General features: G+C 50.1%; 2 protein-coding genes across 2 annotated transcripts; one reads left to right on the forward strand and one right to left on the reverse strand.

Annotated features, from left to right (window-relative positions):
- Window positions 1–416: 416 nt before the first annotated feature.
- E4F1 (E4F transcription factor 1) lies at window positions 417–8,976 on the reverse strand. Its single transcript, XM_083799688.1, has 14 exons — window positions 8,710–8,976; window positions 8,338–8,483; window positions 8,107–8,203; window positions 7,515–7,720; window positions 7,174–7,294; window positions 6,743–6,895; window positions 6,264–6,430; window positions 5,809–6,036; window positions 5,416–5,521; window positions 4,338–4,555; window positions 3,821–4,019; window positions 2,890–3,050; window positions 2,200–2,262; window positions 417–1,535 (listed from the first exon to the last, which is right to left on the reverse strand). The coding sequence occupies exons 1-14, from the start codon at window positions 8,855–8,857 to the stop codon at window positions 1,188–1,190; spliced, it is 2,361 nt and encodes a 786-aa protein (XP_083655814.1). The 5' UTR covers window positions 8,858–8,976; the 3' UTR covers window positions 417–1,187.
- Window positions 8,977–9,322: 346 nt separating this feature from the next.
- PGP (phosphoglycolate phosphatase) lies at window positions 9,323–12,636 on the forward strand (the record flags this gene model as incomplete). Its single annotated transcript, XM_083799691.1, has 2 exons — window positions 9,323–9,950; window positions 10,327–12,636. 2 exons carry the CDS (start codon window positions 9,323–9,325, stop codon window positions 10,650–10,652), a joined length of 954 nt encoding a protein of 317 aa, XP_083655817.1. The 3' UTR covers window positions 10,653–12,636.
- Window positions 12,637–12,668: the final 32 nt, after the last annotated feature.

The following is a 12,668-nucleotide window of genomic DNA, read 5'->3' on the forward strand; positions in this document are numbered from 1 at the left end:
TTCTAAGGCTGCTCACCTGCATTCACAGAACAGGCACCTTAAAAAGCAGAGCAGTAACATGGCCTTCCACTTCCGCACAGGGATGTTTTAAGTGAGCTCTGAAAGGCGCTTCGGCAGTGTCCTTCAAGAAAACACTGTGCCTTGATGATCAAAGGCAGAAGTAAATTTACAGCTATGCAAGTGACCTTCTGAAATCCCTCTAAGTGGAATGTTAACTATAGATCACTTGAAAGACCTCCACCAGCACAGATGTACTGGCTGCTTTAAGAGATCTGTGTATGTCTGGGGGGAAGACCGTTTTTGACTCACCCAACAATGAGGGTTTCTTAATCACAATATTAAGCGGCCCTGTTCTTTTCTCCTTCCAGAAATTCTTCTGTTTGAGTGACAATATAGCAGAAATTGGAAAAATATCGTAAGAACTTTAAATAACTTTATTTTTAAAAATGTATTTACATGCCAAACCTGTACAATATGCAATTAAAAATCCATATATGATTTTAAAAAAATCATGTACATTATGGCTTTACACACCAACAGACTAGCTCTCAGAGCAGCCTGTTTGGCTTTGCAAGGGTACAATGGTGCATTCTTTCATAGACCAGTACATAAGGCTACTCGTCTGGAATACAAAATAAAATAATTAAAAAAAAAAATACTGCAGTACCATGCCTTAGGAGAAGTAAAGTAGTGAGGTTAAAGGCATGAAAGTGTTTGACTGGTAGTAAATGCACACCAGAACTCCTTAGGTTTGGTATTCTTGTTTTGTTTTAAATGCATATGATTAATTTAAGTAGTCTCTTACGAGACCCTATTTACTTGTTCCACTTTCTGAATCTTTTTAAATTTAAACACCAGAACGCTACTGCCCTGTGGTCAGAGGTAAATGCTTTGCAAAGGCTCTTCCTTTATTTGAGGCAGCTGTACAAAACACTGAGACCATCAAATGTGGCATATCGGCCACCTCCACGGTATACCCACGCAGAGGTTTTTAACTACTAATTTCCATTTTAAACAGAAAATAGCTCAGGCCTGTACCATCCTGTTACGCCACTTACCTATAGAGGCATTCCCTCCCTTGCTCTCTGAACAATTGTAATGGCAAACTTAGAATTGATCAAATTCCCCAACCTGGAGAAAAATAATTAGTTTTACATTAACATCTGTCAGTAGCTGCACGTTGACGATTACACAATCACAGTCTGGACTTCCACCTCCCCCTCCTGGGAGGCAATCACAAACTCTCCTGCGTGTTCCATTATTTCAATGTCCTCTGATGCCACCATCGTCACTGTCGCTTCTTCGGTCTCGATGCTACCCTCTGTAGTCAGCACTGCTCCTTCTCCGATGGCAGAAGCCAGCGTCATAGCCACCTGCTCCGTGAGGCTTTCAGGGGTCGCAATGGTGATGGTGTCTGCAGCATCCGTGGTTACCTCGGAGTTTTCTGCCACGGTGACATTCTGTACAATGATCTGGTGACCAGAGTTTGCTTGATTTACTATTTGTTGCACAACCTTCATAATGTGGCTGTCAACCTACATGACGAGAAAAGAGGCCAAGTTACTTCTTGATGTGTTGCACTGTTAGAAGTGCATACAATTGTAACCCTAAGCAGTGCACAATGACTAGCAGCGCAGTACTACAAGCAGCATTTAATTCCAGTTTCCTCCAGCTGTTCACTGAAGTTCTCATCAACCCAAGAACAGCAGGCTCTTAGAACAAGTAGCACCTCATGTCACTGAAGACACTTCTCCGGCGGGGTACTTTCTACAGCAAGTCAGATCATAGCAAAACCGTAACAACGCACGCCCAGTCACTCAGACTGGCTGACTACAACTGAAGAGCCTCTGATTCTGCCACAACCGTTGTTTCTAGCGTTCACAAATTCCTTAGGAGGATCACTTCCCAAAGGCCGAAGTGTTGTACAATTCTACACAGCCAGCAGCTACATTCTCACGTGTTACGCCCTCCAAGTTCCTCGCCACCATCACTCACGGGATATAGAATTAGACAGAACTTTGGTCAAACCCAGTATGACCACTGTTGTGTTTTTATACAGACAGATCTGCAAAACTGCACTGGTAGGTATATAAATTACTTGAAGTTGGGCTTATTTAGCATGACTTTCAGACGCTAAAAGTAATTCATTTCACCTACAGAAAGGACCTACAGAAAGAACAGTTTAAATGGCTGCTTTACCTCATGCCTTGTTCCCTCTATGATTTCAGTAGCTTCGCTGGTCTCCATGTCTTCAGTAGCAGTCTTGAAAGACAAAATACAATGATTCCCTTTTTAGATTATTATGAAAAATCTTCTATTTCCGCGATACAAGACACTAAGATCTTTTATAAGTCTTCCTGTTTCTCCTCCATGACGCAGTAACTACTCTAAAGACAACAACTTAAAATTTTCTCTAAAGCCCACTATGAAGAGCTACTTCAGAGTAATGCAAAGTGCTCACAAACAACCGAAAAGAGAACATCCTCTCTCAGCAGGACTCTGCCAACGGGCGGATTTTTTCTCCTGTCAGTAGCAGCCGCAATGTTTACTATGGCAGCACTAAAGGCACTCAATAATGGACTGTTGTTCTGCACAGATGAGGGCTAGCTCCTTGTCACAAAGAGGAAGAAAGCAAAATGCATCATTCGTTGCTTTCGGCAGCTAGAGACTGTTACAAAATGTTTATTTCAGACAAAAAAAAAGCTATCTAAAAATGGGAGAAAAGAGTAATTAAATGTTGAAAGTAAGCTGAAGCAAGGACAAAAATCCTAAACAGTCAGAAGTTCTCCGTCTCAGCCTTCTGATTAACTATGGACAGTCTTTCCCACATTCTCACTTTTGTGCCTTTGTTACATGCAGGACAACAAGGTTTTTTGCCCCATTTCTTACCTCAATAATGTATTCCTGAGTGTCTGCCACCACTGAAGAAAACTCTACCAAAACAGTATGAGGATCCTCAGAGATGACTGTTGCAGCTAAATTATCAGCCGACTGACTTTCCTCAGACACCATCACTTCCTCCACCTCTTTCAAAGCCAGGAGGCAGCCACCTGAATGGTATTCCAAAAATGAAGGAAAAAGGAAAAAACACACATTATTTTTCAGAACCAACTCAAATATTGGAGTATCTGACAAGTACTCTGCAGCACTAATGGGACCCCTTTAACAGGATACCACTGACAAACGGCCAGCAGTCGGCATGCTCTGATCCTACCAAGCCAAATACGGACCTAGAAGAGGCCTCTGCTACATCAGACAACAGACCTGAGCCTCGAGCAGAGCAGCTGCCCAGTGCGATTTGAAGAAATACACAACTAAATTCAGATGCGTAAAATCGTACAGGATTTCAAAAGCTGTATGTAAAGAATATACAATAGATGTAAAACTTTTGGCATGGTTTAAGCAGCGTATCTTTTCTGCTTACGCACTGCATTTCACTATCTACCCGGGAAACTCTCTTGTAAGGGTAACACAGGTTCACAGGACAATCTCAATGCATCATCATCACTACCTACGGAAGTTTGAAAATCCACACTTAGGAGGCAAAGGAGCAACAGTGGCCATTTTTTTGGCCTAAACAAAACACCGATCAACATAGATCAAAATATATAAATAAATAAATCTCCGCATCCTCTCTTTTGATGCAAGAGAAATGCAGATAAACAAATGGCCTTGTTCGAAGGTCATTAGAACCATCCTAAACATTTTGTACCACCCTGAAAACTCACAATCATTCAGCCAAAAAGCAGCCTGTCCAAACCAGATCCCAGAACACAGACATCTGCCCCCACCACAGCACAGACAAGCTTTGCCATCTCACCTTTGGTCTTTAAGTGTCTGTTGAGAGTACCGTGCTCCGCAAACCCTCGCCCGCACTTGTAACACTTGAAAGGCTTCTCCCCTGTGTGATGGCGGATGTGGCGGACCAGCGAGCCCTTTTCCCGAAAGCCCCGACTGCAGTACTGACACACGTAAGGCTTATCCTCTAAATGCGTACGGAAATGAACTTGCTGGGCGTTCTGTACAGAGAGAGACGTAACAGAAGCTCAGTGACAAACTCGAGTAAGCAGTGTGTTAGCTTCCAATGTTAGAGTCAGCATCTTTGAGGACTTGTTCTTACCAAAGACGCGTCAAAGACGTCTGTATTACTATTACATAAAATTTTCATACACAAAGGAACAGTTTCCTCATAACTGTGACGGTTTTATTAAGACTGTCCCTCCTTTCCACACTAGCTGGCATTTGTTCATTCAGCAGTGAAGCCTCCTAGCTTCTCCCAAACCCTAGCTCTGGAATGGGAACTTTGAAGGCAACCCTGTTGTGCAAGGGAGACATACCTTTGTCTTGTACCGCTTGCCACACTTTGGACAGGAATACGGTCGCTCATCAGAATGCACCCTCCGATGCCCCTTCACATGCGCGATGGTCTTGTAGAGCTTGCCACACTCGCCACAGCGGAAACGCCGTTCGTTCACGTGCACTTCTTGATGCTTTTTTAGCAGATAACCCTTTGTGAACTCTTTGCCACACTCCTCACACTTAAAAGGCTTGTAATCTAGAGAGAGAACACATGGCGGATACAGGACAACCAGGAGTAGCAAAGCAGGAAAATCCTGCAATCGTTACCGCACCCAAATGGCATTGCTACACCATCAGTGGAACTGGCATTCCCTGCCACCGCACAGTAAGGAAACCTGGCAATTTTACCCACCAGCAGTAGCTGAGGTTATCATTATCTGGCTAATGAAAACGGTGCAGTTACTCACTTGTGTCTTACAAGAAGCAACACTTGTCTTGGGCCAGTTCGTGGTGTTGCCATCTGTAATGATCACGGCTAACTGACGGCTAAAACAGATCACAGAGGCCCTTCTCTGAACACAAGCCAAAGGCAGGAAAAAGACATCATGCTGCTGACTGCACTACCCTCTTCTGCACTTCAGCCCTTTCCAGAAAAGTATCTAGTACTGCCATAACAAAATTCTTACAAAAATTCTGACCCAGAAAAGAAGCAAAGTGATAAGTTTCAATGCAGAGCATGGGCTTTGTCTCATTCATAAGTGAATTGCACTCACATGTTGATCTTAGGGCCTTTGGTGTCTTTCAAGGAAGCCTTTCAACACCTATGACCTCACTACTCTTTTAAATTGGCCCCTGCACAGAACTCTACTTCTGAGGATACAATGCAGGTCCTGAGACGCAGAGCCTTTTTTGTACTTCTTTTACACTCTATTCTGAAACTTCAGAAAAGTCAGCTGCTCCAACCTTAGCATGCAAATATGAAAAACATCAACTGAATTTGCATGGCTGAAGGCCACATGAAGACAAGGAATGTGAGACAACAGAAACTACACCACGTTCAAGAACATGGTAAGACACAGCACATTTTAGACAACAGCATACGCAGCAGAGCCTTACCTAAATGGCCTTTGATGTGTGTTTCGAGGGAAGTAGCTTCACTGAAGGCTTCATTACAGTGAGGGCAAACGTAACTCTTGTACCCGTTTGTTCTTTCTGCATCTGTCTATTGGAAAGAAAACAGCACAGCATGTATGGGTTTTGTACAGGTAGTGTTGCTGACTAAATTCCCAATACCCCAGCTTTGACAAGATTTACATGTTAACAGAAGAGAGCATGCGCTCACATACACACTTGCAACGAGCAAAAAGACATGCTATAAAAATTGGCACAAAGACACAGGGACAGGGAGACCTGCACGGAGGACAATGTGCAGGGTGATCAGGCAAACCCCACTGTAAACAGCCAAGCGTAGGCTCAGATTAAGAATCTATTTAGGAAGTACAAACGTACAGGCTCTGCTTGTTCTATTTCAACACACTGTTCCCCACAGGGCTCCTCTTCTGCTTCCACCACTTCGTTTTCTAGTTCTTCTGCAGCCGGTACAGCAGGCTCATCTGGCTTCTGCATTTCTTCCACAGCAACTCTCTCTATCACAATGCCAGAATTCCTCATGGCCTGCCTCAGCAGATTCTCGCTGTTTGGTTCCCCCTCACATGGCAGCTCCTCGGGATGTGGCTCCTGAAGGAATAAATAGCCCAACAATTGCTGCAGCAAATACACAGGCTTTTTTTTTCCTTTTTTTTTTTTTTTCCCCCACAGCAACATTGGTACAACAGTAACTATTGCCAAGGTGACAAATGCCATGATATTGGGCACCTAAGAAAATTTCACAAAGTAAAATACTTCAAAATACTTCTTTGTGTAAGATACACGATGGGTAGGTATTCCAGAGAAACGACACTCACATCTTGGTCCAGAGATTTTTCATCTACGACGGGAAGCTCCTGCATTTGGACATGGACTTCATGAAGAACGTTGCCTTTTGCATCTGTCACTAGATGAATCACAGGCGAGGTCTCAATGGACTCACTCGCCATTGATGAAACGGTGTCTGCGTTTGAACTGCAGGAACCTTCAAGAACAGCAGCAGAATGAATCACCTGGTATACTGCCAATCCCTCTAAACGTGTGTCTTAGAACACGAGGTGCCTGTTAAAACCATCTTTGTACCAGATCCTCACGCATTCTTACAGTTGGTGTCTGGCTACAGGCACTTCGGGTTAATAGCTTAAATCGATGTAAAATTACTTTTTCCCATGGAAAAGATAGGACTTGAATACCGCAGCAATATATTTTCCTTAAATTAAAAAGAATTTATAGTTCAAGTACCAGGAACACGCTCAGTTTGATCAGACACAAGACAGGTATTTACAGCATCACTGACCTGCGGGCAAGTCATCTTTATTGACGACTATTTCTTTGTTCACGTTGAAGCGAATTTTTTCGGTGCAAGGTGTCAGAGATTTCAGGTGCCGAGTCAAAGCTCCCGATTCCCGGAAGCTTTTTCCGCATTTCTTGCATTTGTAAGGTCTTTCATCTGGGAATAAGAATCAAAATAACCGTGTTAAACTATCCGCTGCCAGTTATTAAAGTTCTGTGTGACACCCTTAGAAAAGAACGCATTCAGCTTCTTACAGCAAGCAGATTATGCCTATCCCACAACCCCACACTGCCTCCCAGCACCCCAGGGAGCACATCAGGGAGCTCAAGAGCTCAGCAGAAGATGGAAAGCGGCAACAAATTCTGCCCTAAAGTATGCTGGATAACGACACACAGTGCACTCCAGCAGTAAGGAACAATTTGGAGTACTCTTACCAGTGTGGCGCCGATGGTGTCGAATCAGAGACCCCTTTGTCCTAAAGGAAGTTCCACAGAGTTTACATTCATAGTCCTTCCTGCTGCTGTGAGTGATCATGTGAGCTTTGAGGATGCTTGCCTAGGGTAAGAAATGCATTTTAAAAGATGTTTCAGATGGTAAAGGATGTTGCATTTCAACTACGTGCTTTTTATCCAGAAAAAATAGTTCCTTTTCAAAAGTAAAGTTCTAATGTCAAAGCATACGTGCAGTAGAAAAGCACATTGTTAACTTGAGACATCTTAGTGCAACGGCTAGCCTAAATATCGTACTAATCTAACAGAGTGGAAGTCATACTTACTGTTTTAAACGTCTTCTGGCATAATTCACACACATATCGTCCTTCCTTGTTAACCAGAAGCTTAACTTTTATCAGTTCTGTGGAAATATCCTGCTCCTGATCATCGGGGTTGCTTTGTTCTTCAGCGACTTCCCCGTCAACATCACCATTTGGGTTTTCGAAAACGTGGTCTCCAGCAACAATGACTTCTTTTATGTGCCCACTACCTGAGAAAAGGACACAAAGACAGCTATGCTCTTTACAAAAGACGGCTTTACATGACGAGATCAACTTGCTCCCTCAGAATTTCAAGCAGTAGGAAGGAGAAATGAGTGCTTTAACTCTGGAACACCGGTCTTTGTAAAGTTCTTGTTGTTACAGTGTTAATAATAAAATGGGTACTTCTGCAATGAAAGTTTAAATCTAGTTTGTATCACTGCAGAGCTGGCCTAGGGATGCCTCTTGCCTCTTTACGGTAACGCCCAGTCCCAAGCATACAGCACAGAGACATCATTTACCCAACCACAACGGAAATCAAACAGAAGAGGACGCAGGACAAGCGAACAAGTTCCTGACAGCAGGGATGTAAAGACATGCGTGCTGTGAGGCTCACCTACTATCGCTGACGCGTTGCCGATCTCATCTGCTATTGAAGACGCCTCAACAACTATATGGGCAACCGTTATGGACTCCTCGACGGAGGGAACAACCTGTCACGGCAGATAAGACTTTAATAGAAAAGCTCTGTTACTTCTGGAGACGTAGCACTGCGTTGTCCCCCCCCCGGCCCATCAGACCCTTTTCACCCCACGCCGAGGCGCGGCCGGGGGCCGCCCGCCCTCACCTTCTGTGCCTCCTGCTGCGGGAGGAGCGGCGGCGCCGCGGGCTCGGGGGCTCGCTGGCAGCCCTTCTGCAGCTTGTGCTGGACGAACTCCTCCAGGGACGTGAACTCCGCCTGGCAGCGGCCGCACCTGTGCACGTCGGCCTCATCTGCAGGGAGAAACGGGCCCGGCACCGGGCGAGATCAGCCGGTGGGGGGGGGGGGGGGCGGGGGGGAACCGGGGGGCACGGCCGGTGCCCGGGCACGGCACCGGGGCGCTGGCACGGCCCGGGGGGGCCCCGGCACCCCCAGCCCCGAGCCCCCGCTGCCCGCCGCCGCCCCACCGCCGCCCCCCCTCCCCCCGCCGCCCCCCCGGCCCCGGCGCGGCTCCGGTACCTTCCTCGCCGAAAGGCGCGGGGAGGCCGAGGAAGGCCGCGGGCCCGGCGGGGCTGGAGCTCGGTGCCGCCGCCTCCCCCTGCCGCTCCCCGGCCGCGGCTGCCGTAAGCGCCGCCGGCCCCGCGCCCGCCGCCGTCGCGGCCTCCATGTCGCAACGCGCCGCACGGCCAAGATGGCGGCTTTACGGCCGTGTCGTCATAACAACGGGCCGCGGGCCGGTCGCCCCAAGGGCTCGGCGGGGAACGGAGCCCGGCGCGGGGGTTCCGGGGGGAGGGGGTTCCGGGGGGGCCGGGGGGTACCGGCGGCTGGGGGCCGGGGGCTGCGCCCCCCCCCCGCGCTTTGACCGCGCTCCCCCCTCCCGAGCAGGCTCCGGACGCGGCGCGCGGGCTGCCCAATGGCCGGCGGAGCCCGCACGCTGCTAGCCAATAGGAGCGCGCGGCGGGCCGGCCGGCGAGGCCGCGCGGCCAATAGCGGCGCCGCCCTCCGAGCGCCGGGGCGTCGGCGGGGCGTGCGGCGCCCAACGGGATCCGGGGCGAGAAGCGGCGCGGGCCAACGAGCGCGGGCGGGGCGCGGCGGCGGCCAATGGGGGCGGGCGGCCCGGCGCGGTGAAGCCATGGCGGCGGCGGAGGCGAGGCCGGGCGGGCGGCGGCGGTGCCGGCGGCTGGAGGGCGAGGCGGCCCGCGCCGTGCTGGGGGCGGCGGACACGCTGCTCTTCGACTGCGACGGCGTGCTGTGGCGCGGCGAGGCGGCGCTGGGCGGCGCGGCGGCGGCGCTGGGCCGGCTGGCGGCGGCGGGCAAGCGGCTGTGCTACGTGACCAACAACAGCAGCCGCACGCGGCAGGCCTACGGCGAGAAGCTGCGGCGCCTCGGCTTCCCCCCCGCCACCCCCCGGCACGTCTTCGGCTCGGCCTACTGCGCCGCCCGCTTCCTCCGCCAGGCCCTGCCGCCCGGCGCCGCCGCCTACGTGCTGGGCGGCCCCGCGCTGGCGGCCGAGCTGCGGGAGGCCGGGGTGCCGCACCTCGAGCCCGGCCCCGCCGCCCTGCCCGGCCCCGCGCCCGCCGACTGGGCCCGGGCGCCGCTGGACCCCGCGGTGCGCGCCGTGCTGGTGGGCTTCGACGAGCACTTCAGCTACGCCAAGCTGTGCCAGGCGCTGCGCTACCTGCTGCGCGGCCCCGACTGCCTGCTCGTCGCCACCAACCGCGACCACCGCCTGCCGCTCGAGGGCGGCGCCGCCATCCCCGGTGCGAGCCGGGGGCGAAAGGGACGGGGGGGGGCCGGGGGTAGGGGGTAACCGGGCATACGGGGGGTGTCCGGGCCGGGGGAGGGGTGCCCAGGGCGGCCCCGGCCCCTCCAGCACCCGGTGGCCCCATTCCCGGTTTCCCAACCCCCCCGCAACCCCTCCCAGAGGCAGCAGGACCGCTCCTTATCCCCGCCTCACCCCCCCTTTGCTGTACTTTGCTCCCCTCTGAGCTCATGCCACAGCATGTTCCTGCAGGAAGCTACTGGGTTATTTCTCTGGGAAGCTGGGACATCCCATCCCCAAAGCACCGTGGGCTTTTGTACGGGTGCTGCCGGTCCCCTGCAGCCTCTAACGGGCGCCGTTGCTTCTGCCCCCAGGGACCGGCTGCCTGGTGAAGGCGGTGGAGACGGCGGCGGAGCGCGAGGCGTTCATCGTGGGGAAGCCCAACCGCTACATGTTCGACTGCGTGGCCAGCGAGTTCGACATCGACCCCGCGCGCACCATCATGGTGGGAGACCGGCTGGACACGGACATCCTGATGGGCAACACCTGCGGCCTCACCACCCTGCTCACCCTCACCGGGGTCACCACGCTGGAGGAGGTGAAAGGCCACGAGGAGAGCGACTGCCCCGCCAGGCAGAGCCTGGTCCCCGATTACTATGTCGATAGCATAGCTGACCTTCTCCCTGCTCTGGAGGATTAATATAGCAGAACGCCGCTGTGGAGGCGGCTCCCGAGGGGGGCCCCAGTTAGTCACCTTGTGGCAGTAATGTACTCACTATGATACCACCTGAAGCTAGCGATCCTTAGCCTTTTAACCTTTCTGTCCTCTCGATATGATTTTGTTTACATCTCAGTCTTTTAAAAATGCACTTTGAAACAAAGAGGGCATTATGGCGTCACACGAGTTGCGGGTTTGGGGCTCTGTTAATGATAAGTAACGCGTATATCCAGACGTTTGTGATGCTCCGTGTCGTGTCGTCCTCTAGGCTGAGTTGAGAAAAGTAGAGCCAACTGATGTGAGGAAGAGAACCCGGCAATTTGCAGCGTGTCCTCTCCTGGACAGACTGCGGCTCAGTCTGGTTTATTCAGGGAAATGACTTTTGGAGCGTGTAGTAACTTAGCAGCTGTGTTTGGAAACGATTGCAGGGGCTGACGGAATTAGTATTTGGCCTTCGATTGACTTTTTCGGGTGGGGTCATGTTCAGCAGCACAGCCCGCTGTAAGCGTGACTTCGGGTCGGAGGAGCTGTAACCAGTCTCCTTCGTGTGACCGTTACAAATTGCACTTGCGATGCAGATTGGGGTGATTCCGCACGCAAAATACAAACGATGTCTTCTGTATACTGTATTTGTCCCGGTGTTGGGTGTGTGTGTAAGGTACGTGTATGTACAAGAGCTACCCCGATCCTAACTATATATCAGAATATATTTAAAGTATAAATTTAAGTATAGTATATGATAATATATCTTGTTTCCCGGAAGGGGAAGATAAGAGGAATGTACTTCACCGATCACAGTAGTTTGAATTCTCGTAAGCTTTTGCGTTTGGTGATGCAGAAAGTTTGTAACCACATAGGACTGTCCCCCACTACTGCTGCTCCCCAGAAGTAACCCGATGGGTTAGACACCACGTTGGTTCCTGCACTTCCCTGCTGCCTCAGCATCGAAATAGCGCCTGCCTTGGCTTTAGCTGTAGGGTGTGAGTTCAGACTCAGTCTGTAGAGGATGGATGTAGTACCCGCATTACAACTCTCTACCAAAATAAACCTGAAAGAGTACTGGCTATGTACGACAATAGCACGTGCTTCCTTTAAACATCTAATCTGGAGATCTTCCTTGTGTGTCTGGCCTGGCACCAGTTGCTTGTCTGAAGAAGAGTGCTTGCTTGCTCAGGTGATGATTTTAGTTAGATCTCTAGGTACGTTTTAGGTGATGCGCAGCTCAGGCTTCGGGATAGATTTTTATGCGGGCTGAATCAAAGGCCACAGTTCAAAGCTTTTGTATTACAGAATTAAGAAAAATATATATGCAAATAACATTTTTTTTCCTATAGATTCAACTATTGGTAGTTACATTTAAATGCTGCCCTTCCTTCATCTGCCGTTGTTCAGTTGAGTAGCTCTAGCGATACCATTTCCTTCCCCTCGGACACTAGAGATGCGTGGACTTACCGCCGTATTCGTACAGCGATAACCGTGGTTCGTTGTCTCTGTGTTACCGCAGTATTAGCTGGATTTTGTAAAAGAAATCTTTCGTAACTCGGGGTTGTGTAAGGAAGCAAGAATAATCTCTTCCCTGTTCTCGTCTCCAGCTAGAAGGCTTATGAAAGTCACAGAAGACCTCTCACTTTAGCTGGGTAACATGGAGATGAACTTCATGGGTCTACTGCAGGTAGGGTCTGACTCAACGGTGTGTTCTTTACTCCACTTCCTGCCTCTGGTGCTTTTAATTTCGGAATTTGTCAGGTACACTAGTCCATGCCAGGTGGGGCGTTCAGCCTCCTACCGCAGCACGCTGTCCCCGTTGAGGACTGTTCGCTGTACAAGGCAACCGTTACCTCGATTCACGTGTGCTGAAATGTATTGGTGAAAGTGTCAATCGTGCTGCACAACTGTGTCAACTTCCCAACGGTTTTGAACCCACTACTTGAATTCACATTAAACTTGCAAACCTGCTTTTCCCTTGCGTTGTCTCATTCTGTAGTCTGTGTGTGCGCT

The sequence above is a fragment of the Anser anser genome (genome assembly GCF_964211835.1).
Source record: "Anser anser genome assembly, chromosome: 15".
Taxonomy (NCBI): domain Eukaryota; kingdom Metazoa; phylum Chordata; class Aves; order Anseriformes; family Anatidae; genus Anser; species Anser anser.